This window comes from Neodiprion pinetum, chromosome 1 (assembly GCF_021155775.2).
Source record: "Neodiprion pinetum isolate iyNeoPine1 chromosome 1, iyNeoPine1.2, whole genome shotgun sequence".
Taxonomy (NCBI): Eukaryota; Metazoa; Arthropoda; class Insecta; order Hymenoptera; family Diprionidae; genus Neodiprion; species Neodiprion pinetum.
In genome coordinates this window covers 7384192-7401380 of record NC_060232.1, presented here as the reverse complement: position 1 = coordinate 7401380, position 17189 = coordinate 7384192, and the positions used below count along the sequence as shown (strand labels likewise).

The following is a 17189-nucleotide window of genomic DNA, read 5'->3' as shown; positions in this document are numbered from 1 at the left end:
TTGTGTTCGACAAAAATTCACTTTTTGTGTGTAAAATGAAAACTTTGATCTGATTACGTCAGGAACATGATTTGGTATCGTAGAATTGATATTAGAATATTTTGTATACCTACGAATAGTTTTATTGTAATATGATTTATTTACTTTTTCCAAAAATACAGTTTTCACGAACAAAAACGATGTTGTACATAGTGTTGCGGTACACTGGTCGACAAAATTTTGTAACAAGAAAGGTGCTTACTAATTTTGAAATACCTATCTACCCTCATTATAAAACCATATTTATTTTGATTCGATCACGTCTGGTTTTTGGGTTACAGCCACTATCAGTAATATTGATTGTTTATCGTTTTGACTTACCTTTTTTGACTCAAGGTGTTTTGTTATTCATTGTAACTAATTAACTGGTATTGATAGTAAATAACAAAACACCTTGAATCAAAAAAGGTAAGTCAAAACGATAAACAATCAATATTACTGATAGTAGCTGTAACCCAAAAACCAGACGTGATCGAATCAAAATAAATATCGTTTTATAACGATGGTACATAGGCGATTCAAAATTGACAAGCACCTTTCTTGTTAGAAAATTTTGTCATCAGTTCCGAATTCACGTTTCTCGCATCACCCTCTCGCTTGTGTTCGAGTGAAACTTTTCGAGCCAGCCTTACGTATACACGCCGTGTAGTCCCTGTATACTTTTGGCGTTTGAAAAGCTTATTCTTCCGAGATTTTGACAAAGAACTAATCTTCAGCCGAGTTGCTCGAGCAGTACGCGTGCTCGTCATAGCTGCGGCAATTTGCTTCTGCAACGGGTCCGACGAACCGGAATCAACTTTACGCCTCCCGGGCTTAACAGTCCCGTGCCGCAGACACGCTACGCGAGTGATTCGGTTGGCTGGTTTAGTTGAAATTTCAAATTACACTCTAATGGAAGAATTTAATATCGAATTATTATACGAGCAGAAGTACGGAAACGCCTCACGTTGTGGCCAAACACGCATTTCGGCCTTTGTAATTACGCCTCGAAGATTATTATCATACAGTGTAATATGTTATTACTCTAACTACGCTTCTTATCTCACCTAGGGTAATTACTCGAAACCTGTATATATACGTATATTCAAATACCTCGCCAGAGGCCTCCAAGTTCAATATCGTTCACCACCTCTGCAGATGATGCTCAAACATGGTCAGACCTTGGCAAGAATGTCGACCGGTTTAAAGAGAATTACTCGGTCAACCGATCACCGCGAGTTAACGATCCCTCCGTCTCTCTTGCCATCAGCTGCTTCCTCTCTCCTTTCCTTTCTCTCTCCGCCTGCACACTTCGCGAAAAATCTCCTGACACGTATCACCGGCTCACATTCTGCGATACGTGGGTTACACGTACCGGAACATTGCGATTGCACGGTTACAAGAAAACGCTCCGTACAAGCTCGAGCTAACGTTGAAGTAGAAACTTCAAACTCGCACCGTGATTACAGGATCGTTTATTTTCAGGAAACGAGATCGAGCGAATCGCTGAGATCTTGGCGCTCACGGAGCAAGAAATATGAATAGATAATTATAGCGTAAAGACAGTCATAGATACGAATGATCAATTTCATCGGTATTAAAGAGCGGAGAAGAAAAGGCGCGATCTTTCGTTTCACACTTTCTTTGATTCATTGCTAGAAAGTGTGAGTACGGATCGTTAACCTCTCGCCGCTCTAGCGTTTCCCAAATCGAAACGCAATTTGTGCCAATGAAAGTGGCTGCGTGGCGCCGAGTGTGTCAACCCGTCGAATTTAGTTTATTTCTTATATATAAATTAAGAATTCGGCGGAGACCCGAGTAAAGGTCGAGTGGATTCGTCGTCATTCACCACTGACGAGTGAGTTACAGGTTCAGCCGGACTAGATATTGTCCGAAAGCAATTACCGCGCTGCAGCGCGGCTCGCAATCAAAGAGGGAGGACAAAATTGGGCAGAGAATGTTCGGGCCTCGGTGCCGGCGATAAGAGTAACTTTGAATTAGCCCTGCTGACCCAGTTCGATCCTAGAGCCTTGATCTTTTTATCCTACTTGGGCTGTCGGTGTTATACCCGTGGAAGCTAAAAACGAACGCAACACCCGAACTACTACGCTGTGTCTGCTCTCTCTCCTTGGAGCCCAGAGCGTTTTTGTTGAAAATTTACAGAGCGACGCTTCAATAGACTCCGGCAATTAACTTTCAGCTCCGATTCTCGTCGTGAGAAACGCTTCTCGAGGTACGGAATCTGTAAGGTGCTCGAAATTTGCACTCAATGTTCGGAGTAAAAAAGCCTTACAATACTTATGATCTGAAACTGGAACAATTATCACAGGTCTGCAAAAAATAGTTTATCTCATCCGAATGGGATGATTTTGGTAAATGTTACGTTTTCGGGTTTCCTGAATCCAAAAATCACTTTCATTTTCCTCCATTACGTACAGTATTTTTGCAAAATACAAGGTGTTCGCATGAAAAAACCACCGTTTCGTTACAACGAGCTGAACAATATTTCTTATAAAATTAAAAAAACAATTTCTTCATCAAATCTATGTACTCAACATTCCGTGTTCATTCTTTGTCTATTAACTTTTTTTTTCTTCTCTTTGATACTTCTCTGAACACGCTACCGCTTTCCATTTTCTGTTTGTATTTATCTTGTGTCTCACTCTAGTACACATTAAATGAAAGTAAGAAATAACTTTTGCATAGGATTTTTGGAACCAGAATAGGATACCAGATAACGAGTTAACCGAGAGTTTCACTTTGATTGAAACAACAAACACGAGTTCAAGAAATAAGAATTTTTTTATTTTTCCCGGTTTCAGTAAGTATAAATCTATAAAAATCGGTATAAAAAATGTGTGCAGTTTTTTGATTGCAGACCTGTGCTATTTGTACTTTAGTGCGAAAAAATGATTTGAACACTTGCTCGACCTCTGACTCGAATTTCTTACGAAAAGAATATCAGTATACACGACGCTTAGAATCGCTGTAGTTGGCTTATTGCCGTCTTCCCTCTAATCTCATAAAAGAGGCTTAGGAATCGCAGCTGGACTGCCGATTCTCCCCGAGGGTGAATCTTCTCCGTTTTTTTTTTCTTCTTCTGTTTTTTTTTTTGATTGTCTTTCTTATCTCCTTACATGTACGCGGGATCCAGATAATAATAAGAGCTGAAGAACGTGCTGCGTGGATGATATCGCCGCCAGCGGTGATCGCATGCACGCCGTTCCTGTACAACATTATGGGTATAATATTGTGAGACTACGAAAGGGATCGAAGAGAGTGGAACGTGCGTCGAGCCGACATCTCAAAAGATGGAATTATCTTGGGACGAGTGGAGGCGTAACAGCGTTTCCAGATTCCTATAATCGTTTCTAAGATCTCAACGAGTTGAGTGTTCTATAAATATATCCTTAGAGCGAGAGATGTGCAAGGTGGACGGGCCTCTTTGAAAGCGTGGAGCGAGTTGAGAGCGAGAGCTAGCTGTGCGGTGTCTGCTAGATGAATAGACGTCGTGCTCTTACACGCGTACACGACGAGAAGTCGAGATGACAAACGTTACCTCACCCAATTATGCAACTTCGGACAAAAAATAACACTCCGGGCACAGAAATATTACGGTCCGACTTTTACTACGCGTTACGCGACGTCGACGCGTTGCACGAATCGCATATTGCGATTTGATTGTTGAGAGAAATTGGAATTCAACGTGATTCTGATATCTTATTGAACCCAACTTCATTCTCCGTCGACGTATTTTGCATTATTTATTGTTATAATTCGACAAATACACACTCAGGAAAAGTAAGTGTATTGTTATCTATTTCGAATTGAAACGAAATCAGTTAGAAAAATTTCGACTGCGAAATAATTGTTCAAACTGCAAACACTTTTGTAATATTATTGTAAGGGGCATGAAATCTTTATCGTGAAATTGGTGCAGTTTTAAAAACACGCTCCAGCGTGTAGAAACCTGTACAAAATGCATAATATTTTAATAGTAGTGAAAATTAATTTGCTGGAAGAAACTCTGGTTTTAACAATAAACCCAGAAACCCAGTATTCTATATTCTTACAACCTCGACCAATGAAGTGGACTGGTACTTGATTAGGTATTGTTATATTTATTATTTTCATTTCCATTTGAAGCAGAAATCTGTTACCTAAAATTTTGATTACACTCTCCAGAAAGAAACGCAGAAGCTGCGGACATGAAATTTAACCTTATCGTATAATGTTCGTCAACATTTTCTTGCCCAGCGTAATAAATCATTCTACGTTCTATTTTGGATCAGTAAAATTCGCAGTTGATATCAAAACATGCTATTGAAATTTTGACAGTCAATCCTAACGATGTTAACAAGTGTTTTTTTTCGACAAGTTTGAATTATATAGAACGTTATTGTAAACCGATAAAAAGCAAAGCATATCGATACTTTTGGAAACTTGACTCTTTTAAAATAATTTCAAAATTGTAACAAAAAAAAAAAGTTATCTTTTTGACAACGTTACTATCTTCAGCCACGCTGTGTAAAATATATAGTATTAAAGAAAGTAATACACTTATACCTATATCATAGTATTTGCTCTAATTCACGAACACATACCTTGTTGCGAATCTCTCACGCTCTTGAAAACCTCGAGAAGTGAGATAAGTCCCGTCGAACAAGCCTCGAAACTGTTACAACTCTCAACTCTTCTACAGCCTTGGAGCTGTCGGCACGAACAATAATAATTAAGTTTTCCGATCAGTACAGAACTCAAGTCGAAGTGCACTGTTAGAGGATCACGAAAAATGACAACGTCGAACCGCGCACTGCCGGTTTAAACGATCGTACGAATCAGCGTACGGGCATCGATAAATGCGACAAAGCGATCGAGCCGACTCTAATCGCGAGTGATAGTTCGATTGTATTCTTCGAATTGGGGTGGATATCAGAGATTGTCGAGCCGCGACCCGAACCCCTCACTTGCATTCCGGTGTCACGCGGTCCCTCCACTGGTGTCCGCTTCGGGCCGCGAATGCCGCGATGTGCCCGAGAACCAGGAGGTCACGCATGGTTTCCCGCCGCCGAGGGACGAATTCCCCTCCTCGACCGACGCCCGGCGTCGTTTGCTTTCACTGGCTTCCACTGGCTTCCACTCTAGGCCTGCCATGCTGCTCTCTCCTCCCTTGCACCTCCGAAGGTTCTCTCACTCCCATCGTCGTCTCCTCTAGCTATACTCCCCCTCATCCCCTTCCCACAGCCCCTTAAGCTCGCAGCCTTCGCGGCGCCGCGACGCCTGGCATGTTCGAGGCGGTTCTGCATCGCCAATTCCGCGATACCTCCGTGCAATCGTGGGGGGAAAACTTTTTACTTGGCTGTTTTCGTGGAGATGGAAATAAAAAGGAAGGCAATAAAACGCAATTAAAACGACGGAGTAATGAAAGAACCCGTATCTTTCACGACTCGTGCAGTTCGTAAATTTAAGTCAATGACGTTCACTCGTCGAAAATGGTACAGTGTTTAACGATATTCCTATCCATCGATCTATGAAGAATTGCTGAATATTATTATCCGTTTGGCTCGCATACTTGCCTGGTGAAATCTATAAATTGATAAGAATTCACAGTTAGTGCAGATTGAATTTTCGGAAAAGGTGAACGCAGTCACGTTTCTTATCGTGGGCAAATAGTTTGAAAATGATCGTGACCCTGTAAGATTAAACTAGGATTCTGTTTTGAAAAATGTTTGAACATCGGCAAGAACATAGATCGATTCATAAGTTATCTACACATATACCAAGATATTTGTAACAGTTATATTTCGCAGGTAAGATTACCAGTTTCTCACTACGCCCGCTCTGCGATGCAGACTGTGAAATACGAGGCAGGTATATAAGGGTAAGGTCATCCATAATAGAGAAGACGTTTTCGTATCCGTAGGTGAGTAATAATAAATAAGCAGCGGGGATATAACCGTATACTGGAAACTCGACGGACTCTGCACGTGTAACATGTTTTATATTATGCGCATCTAAATCGCCCCGCAACGTTTCACGACCCTTTCCCATTTCGAACCAGAATTCCACCCAGCGTTGCATAACATATGTATACAAAAACGTTCTTATGTATGAATAATATAAACGTCTGTCCGTACGTAGCTTGTAAGTACAGGTATTCTGCTTTACGCGATGCAGGTGAGGGTCGCGTCGACGTCTGACGCCTAAAATATGATAAATAAAGTCATATTTTGCATGGAAATGAAAGAAAGTTACAAAAATAAATGATAACAAGGAGAACGCCTGAAGAAAAGAGCACAGTTGCCAAACGATTCGTTTTGATCTGCTCTTTTTCCTGCCGTATGCCTACAATTAGCGTTCATCGTCGCAACGCGTGCTGCTCGATTGATCGTCGGCTAGCTCTGATACGCTACAGACGATATTTTAATTGGGCAATCGGATGTGGGATGCTTTTGAAACGATATCGGAGTGGCTGGAACTCGTCCAAACTCTGCGCAGTTTCTTGGCTCGTGTTGGACCGATAACTGCACCCACAGAGCCCGGTTTAGCACTGCGTCACAGAGCCTAGATTTCATACAAGTGCTCTGCCTCTTGGATCATGCGGTAGAATAGACGGAGAGGAAGATTCGCAATGTTTTTCGAGCGATCGCAAAGTTCGCAAAGTTCGCTAATGTTTCGTAGAAAGTGAAGAATATTCGATTCCTGAACCATCTGCAATGTTCATTACAATATATCTTTATTGATTTTTTTGGTACAAAACTTGACAATTTGCTAAATAATAGCGTGATAATTTGTGATTAGGGTATAATGTGCGGTACGAGTAATGCCATGAATTTCAATTATAATTTAAAATTTGCTGGCGCCCATTCATCGGATTAGATAAGTGACGCGAGCTCTTCGCATCGGCTTTCGAGAGAACAAATCTTGACGATCACAGTGAATAAAGTCATTTCATTTTCCATGGGCCATTTCCGGTTTCCATTCGCCGTACCTCCCCAGCTCATAAAGTCGTTTAATCATCTCTAACTTTGATCTGCGATTTGATCTAATTACGCGTTCGTCGCGACGCTTCGACGCAAAAGCTGAACTTCCGGTTCCTCCTCTTTGCGATGAGGAGGTGATGAGGAACGGCCGCCAATCGTTCGCGTTACTTTTCACGGGCGATTCGCCGGGCTTGATCATTGTATCCGCCTGGTTCTGTTCAATTTCGTTATTCCACGCGCAGGAGACACGGATGACCGGTAGTTTCGTAAATATCTTGTAAACAACGACAGGCGGAAAAGTTTCCCCGGAGAATCTGAAGCGGACGCGAGTCCCGCTCGCTGGGTCGATCAAACAGGCTTCCCGCGAATTGACTAGTCTGAGAAACGCCACGGAGTAATTCGAACCGGCGTATTTAGCCAGAAAATCTCTGAGGCTTGAAAATTCGCTTCTAAACGAGTATCTCCGCCAACATTTCTGTATCACGATAGCTGCGGCTCGTTCCCTCGGTTCAGCCGTCATTCTCGATCTTTGATCTATACCCAGATCGCTCGACGATTTAAGAGGAAATTCAGTAAGGTAGAAGTCGTTGTCCTCCTCCAAAACCCCAAAGACATCGTCGTCGTTCTCCCCCCGTCGAAATCGATGCGCGGCGAAGTCACGGCGCGTAAAATTGAGTCCATTACAGCCGAATTGATACGTCAAGTGCGCGAGTTGAGACACGTGTCGGACGGCGGAGGGTGGACAAAATTTCCGCGCGATAAGCGCTTCTCCGTTTCGTCGAGAGGTGGCAATAGACTCGTCGAGTAGTGAAACGAGTAAGAGCGAGAGAGAGAATGTAAGAGTACTAGCTTTCTTTTTCTCCCAGCGCATACGCAGTTGCAAATAGCTACGACGGCTACGACGTTTATACCGCTGCGCATGCGTCACCAGAGAGAAAGAAGGTCGGTTTTGATCTTTTTTCTCTTTTTAATAGTGAGACACTTCAGTTATACGAGCGCCTATACCCTCCCCACTCTATATCCTTACGCTTCCATGGTGAGAAGTTAGGTTCAGGTTGAAGTAGAGCTTCGAACTTCGAAGATCGGCTGACTGTCTTCTTCCGGCCACGTTAAGACGGATCGTTTCATACATATTAGTAAAGTTTGCCGAGTTCGATCGAGGACTGCGGGCTGGGTATTTGCCGGGTATTATACGAGTTTAAATGCGAATTTGATAGGCCGCTAAATCACCGCGCAACATGGACTACTGGATGACGTGGTTCCTGCTCGGTGCGCTTCTAGGTGCCGTATTCGACGCGAGTAGCGTAGAACTAACCTTCGAGCTGCCGGATAATGCCAAAGAGTGCTTTTACCAGGACATTGAGAAGAACGTATCGTCGACCCTCGAGTTCCAGGTAAGTCGGATAAATCCACTACCGATATCCCTCCAAAATCACAATCAGCGCCCTTAATCTTAACCTCGAACCCAAAGGGAGGGGCGACTGGGAACATTTGTAGGTTCGTCGGTTGTTTTGACAACCAACCAACGTCTCATTCTCTTTGATTCCTAGGTCGTGACCGGTGGCCAGTACGATGTTGACGTCACACTGGAGGCGCCGAACAAGGAGATAATATATCGTCAGGTGAAGACGCAGTTTGATTCGCACACGTTTACACCGACGATATCCGGGGTCTATAAAGCCTGCTTCAGCAACGAGTTTTCGACCTTTTCGCACAAGCTTGTGTACATGGACTTTCAGGTCGGAGATGAACTCCCTCTGCCTGGTCTTGGCGAGCATGTCACGGTTATGACTCAGGTGGGTTCGTTATTTTATTCATCGAAAGTTGCGAAACATCAGTGAATTCGTAATTATACTTGAAATTTATTATCCAAGATTATTGAATAGCTAGCGATTATCTTCTTGCTTTATAGATGGAGTCGTCTGCGCAGGAGGTGCACCAAAATCTGAACAGTATTTTGGACTACCAGACACATCACAGACTGCGAGAAGCGCAGGGTCGAAAACGGGCCGAAGATCTTAACGAGCGAGTGATGTGGTGGTCGGTTATGGAGACCTTAGCAATTCTGATTACAACAATAGGACAGGTCTTTGTCCTGAGAGACTTTTTCACCGAACGAAATCCTTACCCAAAGTCATAGTAAGCTCAACTATTGATCCATTCTCAATTAAAACAGCTGACGATATATTTGTAATTGACGATATATTTTAGACGCTTAATTAAAAGGCAAGAATAAAAATGCGTCAAGAACTATATCTTGCCCCCAAAATTAAGCACTAAAATTACGTCAATTTGGAGTTGAATTTCTCTTGGTGCAACGTCTTGATGTACACGATACACTTGTTTGTATCAAGTGTGTGTCGGATGAATATTTACATGTTGCATGCAACAAACGGTGACGCGTTTAGTTATCACCTTGCAAATGCAACGTTACAGTGTATATTTATTTGGGGATTTATTTATAGGAATTTAGGTAAGTTACATTTTAGTATAGGCCTACTGTTAACCTCCTATCATAGGAGTGCGAGTAAACAGAAAAGTTTCAGTGTGAAATGGCTATGTGAAAGTTCAAACGTAAGAATCGCCGGCATACAAAGTAACGTTTTTGATATTGTATGTGTGTAATATACTTATTCATTAAATTTTTTCCGTGGATTATTACATCTAATCGTTGATTTTCTCATACAATGATATCAATAACAAAGCGGCTAAAGTATTCTTAACACAGTTATTTTACAATCCAGATACTAACGAAATAACATCCGTAACTCAATATCGTACAAAATATGCCTCCTATTTAAAAAAAAACCAAGAGTCATCTGAAAAACGTATGGGTAATTCGTACAAACTCTAGTAGATCGTAAGCTCAGTATGATTTACGATTTTCTATCATCACATTATCATCTTGCAAATTTTAAAGACTTGTAAACTTTTTGTACACAAATCACTATGTATGTACACGAGGTAAAATGAGTTAATACATCCATCAAGTATGAAATAATCGTGTCCTTCCAATTTTTAGTCAGCGATTTTTATGCTGTACGAGCGTGTGTGTCATTTTCGACACGCGATGTTTCTTACCGAGCAAGCAGTTGTGTTAAACGCTGATTGGGTATTTTTTCTTCGTCAAGCACATTAGCTTCAAAATATCAACCACAACCACTGATCCAGAGATCAGTGACCACTGCTGAATAATGCATAATTGAACGAATGAGTGACAAATGAATGAGAAATTAGTTGAATCTCACGCTTTCAGTATTTCGGGCCTGTTAATTGTAAGGGAAATAAAAATGAATACGAAGTGTATTGACAAAATTGTCACCTTTACTTGGGACAGTTACATACATACGCACAAAAAGCTGTCGTGAATAAGAGTCGCGGGGTCTAAACAATGTAACAAGTTGTTGATATTTTAAGGAACTGCCGTTAAGTATATAATTCGCAATGCCGACATCGATGTCTTATTTTTTTCTATCTCACGTTTTAGACTAAAAGAGAAAACCTTGAGTTACCGACAAAACGCGCCTCCGCGTTATTCTTTACCGGCAAACTCCAAGAAGTTTTTAAGGTTACCGTCGGTTACCTACTGCCTAGTACCTCGACTCTCTGGCTATGACAGCCATACTTAAATTTGCCCAAAGCTGGCTCTCTGACGACCCTCACTCAACGTGTATTCACTCGTTCGCGAAATGAACACAACGCATCGATTCTGTAGAAGAGGAGGGCGAGGAGTTAGTTCGTGGCCGAATAAACAAATGGCGGACAAAATAAAACCACTTTGGCCGCGGGGTTGATGAAATAAACAACTGACGGATGGATAATTATTACGGTTCGCCGGCGTACTTCGTAAATTACAGCGATCGCGATGGAGGCGGAAGTTTTGGTTAATACGATATGCCCGTCGCCAGAGGAATTGAGCGTGATAGTAAAGAGTGTCCGATGTCTGGAATGCGGGCTTGTATTTCAAAACGAGCCTCGACTCCGACTCCACGATCTTAAGGTTCACAAGCAGGGAAACTTGGCGAAAAATGACAAGAAAAACATACAGTATCACTGCCCCGTTTCCTCCTGCGTATACGCTCTTAAATCCGAACGATACTTCACAACTATGAAGTACCTTAAACAGGTTAGGTTTCGCTCCGATCGTAATGCCCTTCTCGTTTCCAATCTTGAACTCAATCACTCGGAAGTAGTCTAACCCCGATCTTGCTCTTTTCATTACAGCATTACCTCAAGGTACACGCAGCTAAAACCTTCATGTGTACGCAATGCTCCAAATGTTTTTCAACCGAGGCTGCCAAGGATGCTCACGTTAGGATATGCGGTGTGCAATTCACCTGCAATTGCCTCAAAGTATTCTCAACTTACGAAGCTCTACTTACACATGCCAAACGCTACAAGCACGTAATAGACAACAAATACAAACTTTTACTCAAGTGAGTATTATAGCCTTTATTAAACACTAAATTATCTATGAAAGATTGTTATTTGAGTCTGGGTCTTTGAGAGTTCTGAGAATCTTCAATTTCTGCAAAGATTCTCAAATATATCAACTTTTGGAATACTCCCACTGTATGCAGCTTGAAACCGTATTGATATCTTAGATTTTCCCTACTTCTTCATCCCTGATTTTCCCTAATTTTCTCTCATCAATATTCATTATAAATGATATTCTCTAATTGTCCTCCATATTCTCTTGTGTACCTAAATATTTGGATTCGTTTTATTCTCTCTGGCGATATGGCACCTGTATTATTACAAACAATTGAGCATAAGTTATCGTGATATTGGATAATCGTGTTTGGATTTAAATCACTGAGCGAAAAAGCATAGACAATAATTGAAGAAGGAAAAAAAATATACGGCAGAATGGAAACCCATCTACCTAATATTATTTCTCTGTGTATCATTAAACATGGGTTTAGCTCAAGCACTTTTGAGTAAAAACACAGTGAATGTTGTTATCCGTTCGTAAAGAATTTTGTTGAAACATTTTTTATCCTCTGGCCTTCATCTACCCAAAGATAAGTATCTGAAAACCGTATCCTGAATGTCCCATCCCATCAATTTCAGCGAGCACTCTTGGATTTTGATGTGAATCATTCCTTCTTCATAAATATGATTACAGAAAGACAAAATTGAAGACATTACCAGCTGTTCAAGTCACAATTGTTAATGTCGGCAAGCCGGTTAATATCTTGCCAAATTCCATAGATGGGTCTAATACTTATACTTATTTGATGGATGGAAAACTGAAGGTAACTTGCGACGCAGCTATGCAGACGGATGAGTTTAAGAGGGCAAAAAAAGTGTCTAGTCCGTTGAAAAGTGGGGCAGCAAGGCGTAGGATATCGCAACAGACTCAGACAGGTGGTTTGAAAACGGAGAAGCATCATAAAACATCTGCAGAAACGCAGACAAACGAGCGTTACATCATGACGAAATCCATGCAGCAAGAATCAAGTTCACACATATTGAAAGACTGGAAATGTCGGAAGAGCGAACTGCCCAAGGATTTAAACTCCACGATACTGAAGGAGGATTTGAACTTTGCCGATAATTTTGAAACTCAAAATCTGTTTTCAAACAGTCCATTGCCTTTGAGTCACGACGTCGGTTTGCAGGATCTTTGGGAGGTGAAGAACACATCGGGTACTCAGACGAACGAAGAAAATTTCCTCGAGGATCTGAACGAAAATGTAACCCAAACCGATCTAAATATATTTTATAACCACGATGAGCCTACGCTAATGCATTCTGGTTCCCAGACTACGAATCTCAACAACATTCAATACATTGAAGATAATTCGATCGGTAATACTCTCTCCTTCGCGCGGATAGGTAGCGTCGGACACACGGATTCGTTACTGATGGAAAAGATGTTTGATAATAAATTTAGCAGTATTGAAACGCAGACTGAGCTCGCGTTTACACGGGAGCTCTTTGACCAGGATACCTCCTTCACCTACAGTTCCAATACGGAGACCCAGACCACCGAGAGCTTTGAGAATATGGATGAACTCTTGTACAGCAACACGTGCACCCAAACTTCGGACGAAATTCTACTTTCAGATTTGGGCTTTTCCGACATTCAAACTCAGACTGCGTGGCCACAAATCAGCGATGCTACGGTGTCTACGGAAACGCAAACCAAAATATCAAAATCTGTACAGAACGACTCCAGCATTGGGAGGTCTTGGTTACACGCGCAGACTAACCACATGGAGACTCAGACCGAACTTCTGAATTTTTTTCGGGATCTAAATTGACGCGGTGAAAACTTTTTAAATACTATTTCACGATAGCAGTCTACTTTCTCTAGTATTGGAGAATCTTTGTATTTTAATCAAGGTGCTGGCAGCAAGCGCAGGCGCGAAAACCTGTGCGAAAATATTTCAATAGTGTGTGTAGAGATTCTTCTAATATTTGTGTTTTATTGTTCATCATTCAAGGGATTAAGAAATAAAAAAGTAAGGTCCACGTTGCAACGATTTCCATTGACGTTAAAAGTCGTCAGACAAAAAAAAAAAAAAATAGTAAAAATCGTTATTAGTAAAAATTTGGAAGAGCGCGTCATTCTAAATTTCGTACTTACACTTGCACCGTACTTGCCTTCTTTAAATCTGTTAAAATCATAAATTAATTAATTCCTGTAACGCTTTGTAAATATGTTTATTGGTGTCTATTAAACTTTATTATAGTATTATACATATTACAGATAATATAGCATTCGATGATTGTTATAAATACCATATTAATAAATAATATCATTACAATCCATCCAAGTCTTTGCTGTCCAAATTTTGTAATCGACGCAAGAAAACCTAGAAATTTGAGACAAGGGGCAAAAGATTTTAGTCAACCACAGCTTAATTCCGTGTTTGAAATTCCCGCCACATCGTATTCGGGGTTGTTTAGTTCTAGGGGTTTGCCGTGAGAGGGCGGCGAGCTCTGGCGGGAGGGTAGCGCTCCTGAGGCCGTAGAGTGTAAGTAAATTATCGCGAAACCTTCGCGAGTATAGCTATATAGGTCGGAGAGCAGCGACGAAGGGTGGCTGACGCTCCGAAGCTGGCTACGTTGAGTTTCGTACCCCGCATTGGGGTCTGACGTCACGGGTGTACGATCGACCAATCAAACCATCGGCCGTAGTCAGTTTTCCGGCTGCTAAACTCGCGTGACGCCATATTGGCGAGGGCCTACGGTGTGTGTGTTTATATATATTAAGTCGACTCGAAAAGATAATAGGAAAAAATAAACAAATAAATAGAAACAAGCCCAAATATAACACAAAGAAGGAAAAAAAAAGAAACGAAAGTAAAAAAAAGTTAACCACAGGACGCGTGTATAATTTGTAAGCAACGAAATAAAGCCACAGTGATAGAAGAAATTTTCGCGAGTCAAAGAGCGACGACGGTTCGACGACGTTCGGTTGTCGGTGGTTGTTTTTTTGTTTTTCTCTCGAGGTGTATTAATTCAGTGGGCTCATCGTCAGTATCATCAATCTTAATCGTCGATGCACCGTCGACCGCCCGGCCCAAGTGTCAGTGGGGCTTATACCGGCTATCATTGAGGAGGAGCGGTGCGAGAAGAGACCAGGTTTTCAACCACTAGCTCCAGGGTGCAGTGCCTAGCGCCCCTCCCCCCTCCGCAAGAGCAAGAATCAACCCCGGAGTATCGCTGCCGCGGCGATAATATGCCCGTTCGTAAGCAAGGTGGTTACAAATCTATCCTAGATTACGTTACCTATTACACGTAGATACTGTTTAAATAGCCGTAGAGATCTCTGCGACGATTCGCCGCTGTTTTATTTGCTTCAAAGGCCAGCTCGTTTTTACCCCCCTTGAATTAATGTCGGCGGTGTCCCTCCCTCCTCCTCATTGCGTTAGGTGCACGTCAGCTGTCAAAGAACTGTCACCGCAGCTTCCGTTTGTGTCTAACGTACCTACGAACGCACCTTAGGCATTGACGGCTGTCGCACAAGGGAGAAGGTCGTCGAGGGTGTTTATCGAACGTTTTTGAAATCCGGTTACATTCGCTCTGCTGCCGGTATCGTCCCTTATTTCGTGACATTCGTGTCGAGGCGTCACGACCGCCAGACTGCCTGACGCGTCAGCCTGCGGAAAGCGATGCGAAAAAGGTGATCGAGAGCAACGGGGAAATACGTTGAGTTCGAGCTTTCTGGACGGCCTTCGGAACCGCCAAACGCACACCGGGAAACGTTTCGTAACGGGAGCTTATTGTTAGAGAACAAATCGCTTCGTACTATAATTAGTAAATCGGATATTTGGTGAGCGCGCGTGATTCTGACGCGAATCTCCGACACGCGGTCACCTGTTATAATTATAATAAATAACAATGAGAATAATTACGATCGTCCGTCGTGCATATAATCGCTCTAAATGTAACCGCAAACTGTACTACGACTCGCCGTCCGGTTAAAAATAATAGGGGTTGCACTCGGGAGCGTCGATTCTACTCGTCTAGAGCTTACCGACAAGCTCGCTTGCTTACGTTAGCTGGCTTGCGACCTGTGTTAATCAATGTAGGCCAAGAGACGACGACGACGCCGGGTGTTGCAATAATCCATAGACAGGGGCAGGCAGCGGGATTTTGGACACTCGCCAGGAGAACGTAATAATTTCGGTTCTCTCTATACCGCGAGGGCATTTACACTATAGATATTACACGGTGTATGCAGAAACGAACGACTGACCAACTCGAGACACGCCGCTCGTGCCCTGAACGCCTTTCGTCTGTCCCGCACCGGCTTTTTCCACTTCTCACTCTATCCTCGTCCATCTAACATTCCGCTGCCAGTCTCTTTGCACAAACGGCGCCCTTTCATCAGTCTGAAGTTTGCAACGTTATTGTAATAATGCATCTTTGGTAGAAGTCGTTATTTTGCAACCTTTAGGATTACTTAAAATTTGGTATACCTACTGTTGATACAGCATCGGCAAACTCAGATTTTGTAAATTCAACTTGTTCAAGTATTCTAAAGGTGCGAAATTGTATTTTTGATTCAACGTTTCGATACATTAATGTTACCGACTTCAGCATCGCGTCCTTTCCACAAACCACCTTTACGATTTTTATTCACTCTTACTTTCCTTCACTCCGTGAAACGCAGGTACTATTCGTTTAATCTTACGATTTATAAACACGCTTCGTTCGAAGATCTTGTCGTTAGATGATCATTTGTTTATAGTTTACATACATCGTTTGCGTAAACTAGCGATGGAACAGTTCAAGTTAAAGTCATTTCACTATAGCTATGTGAAGTCGTAATCGCACTTGCGTTCAATGTTTACACGTCCGTTTCCACCTCAAATCTAGTCGCTTGTCTGCTGTACATTTCGCGTATCGTCCGATATCGCAAAATCATATCCGTGTATCATCCATGTATTCTCTTTATTGTGTCAAACCTCAGTTGGCCTTCAGTTCTCTTTCGATACAACCAGTATCGCTTTGTATCCTTCTCAAACAAAGTATCCTTTATTGTTATTAAACGATCATCTAATTCAAGCATCATCCCGCTTCCTCACCATTGTCATTTCTCACTAATTCGCGGATTCCGCGTCAATAATCCAAATCTAGCGATATCTTTCCAAACATACATGCAGCACGGAATCACCAAAGATTTCATCAAGTATTCCACACTTTCTCATTAGAATCGCTCGTTACGATCCTAGCAGGAAATTTTCGTACACAGATCGCTTGAATTTTCAGCGATCAATGAGCCGATACATTGGTTTGAAAATTTCTCAATCTTTATTTCCGTCGATGATGTTTTCGGTACATACATATATTATAAGTTGAATTAGGCTTTCGATCAAGCAATAACAATTACAACGAAGCGAAGCTGAATTTGTACATCAAAGCCACATTTCACAGGATCACAGTTTGTCTAGAAATGACTTGCAAACGAAAACTCAAATCGTAAAATATTAGATTCTTTTCAAAACCCTGTAACTGATTGTGAGTGAACAACCATACCTTACCGCGCATGTAGTATATGATTAGTGATACTGTAAATGGTGAATTTTTACAAACAAGAACGTTACATTTCGCATATAACTTGTATGTACGCAATAAAGTGAAGAATATCTCCACTATATTTGACGAATTTTTACGAGCCGTTATAAGTCGTATATTGTTTCGGTCAGCCTCTACAACTGGAAAACTTTA

The 17189-nt window shown here is 41.8% G+C and overlaps 3 protein-coding genes across 12 annotated transcripts in view; 2 read left to right on the top strand and 1 right to left on the bottom strand.

Annotated features, from left to right (window-relative positions):
- The window catches only part of LOC124214084 (adenomatous polyposis coli protein), a 33221-nt gene extending 28099 nt beyond the window's left edge, over window positions 1–5122 (bottom strand). For 2 of the 5 annotated variants that reach the window (XM_046616077.2, XM_046616120.2), the window contains exon 1: window positions 4623–5121. The gene's annotated coding sequence lies outside the window, so the exon portion shown is untranslated. Of the gene's footprint in view, window positions 1–4622 lie in introns of all 5 variants that reach the window. The other 3 variants (XM_046616103.2, XM_046616154.2, XM_046616135.1) reach the window with 3 other exon arrangements.
- A 2863-nt stretch (window positions 5123–7985) lies between these two features.
- Window positions 7986–13781, top strand: LOC124214174 (ASCIZ zinc finger protein). 5 transcript variants are annotated; one of them, XM_069135141.1, is made up of 5 exons: window positions 7986–8395; window positions 8552–8797; window positions 8914–9140; window positions 11226–11437; window positions 12216–12351. In XM_069135141.1, the coding sequence occupies exons 1-4, from the start codon at window positions 8240–8242 to the stop codon at window positions 11407–11409; spliced, it is 813 nt and encodes a 270-aa protein (XP_068991242.1). In that variant the 5' UTR covers window positions 7986–8239; the 3' UTR covers window positions 11410–11437; window positions 12216–12351. The 5 variants fall into 5 exon arrangements, with proteins under 5 accessions (XP_068991242.1, XP_068991240.1, XP_068991237.1 ...); XM_069135139.1 differs by having other exon boundaries at window positions 7987–8395; window positions 12130–12270; XM_069135136.1 differs by lacking the exons at window positions 7986–8395; window positions 8552–8797 and having other exon boundaries at window positions 8999–9140; window positions 12130–13781.
- Window positions 13782–14036: 255 nt separating this feature from the next.
- Window positions 14037–17189, top strand: part of dlg1 (discs large 1) — a 390478-nt gene continuing 387325 nt past the window's right edge. Inside the window, exon 1 of one of the 2 annotated variants that reach the window (XM_069135126.1) lies at window positions 14037–14713. In XM_069135126.1, the coding sequence (XP_068991227.1) occupies window positions 14695–14713 (19 nt within the window). In that variant the 5' untranslated portion in view covers window positions 14037–14694. The remainder of the gene's footprint in view (window positions 14714–17189) is intronic. The other variant, XM_069135127.1, reaches the window with a different exon arrangement.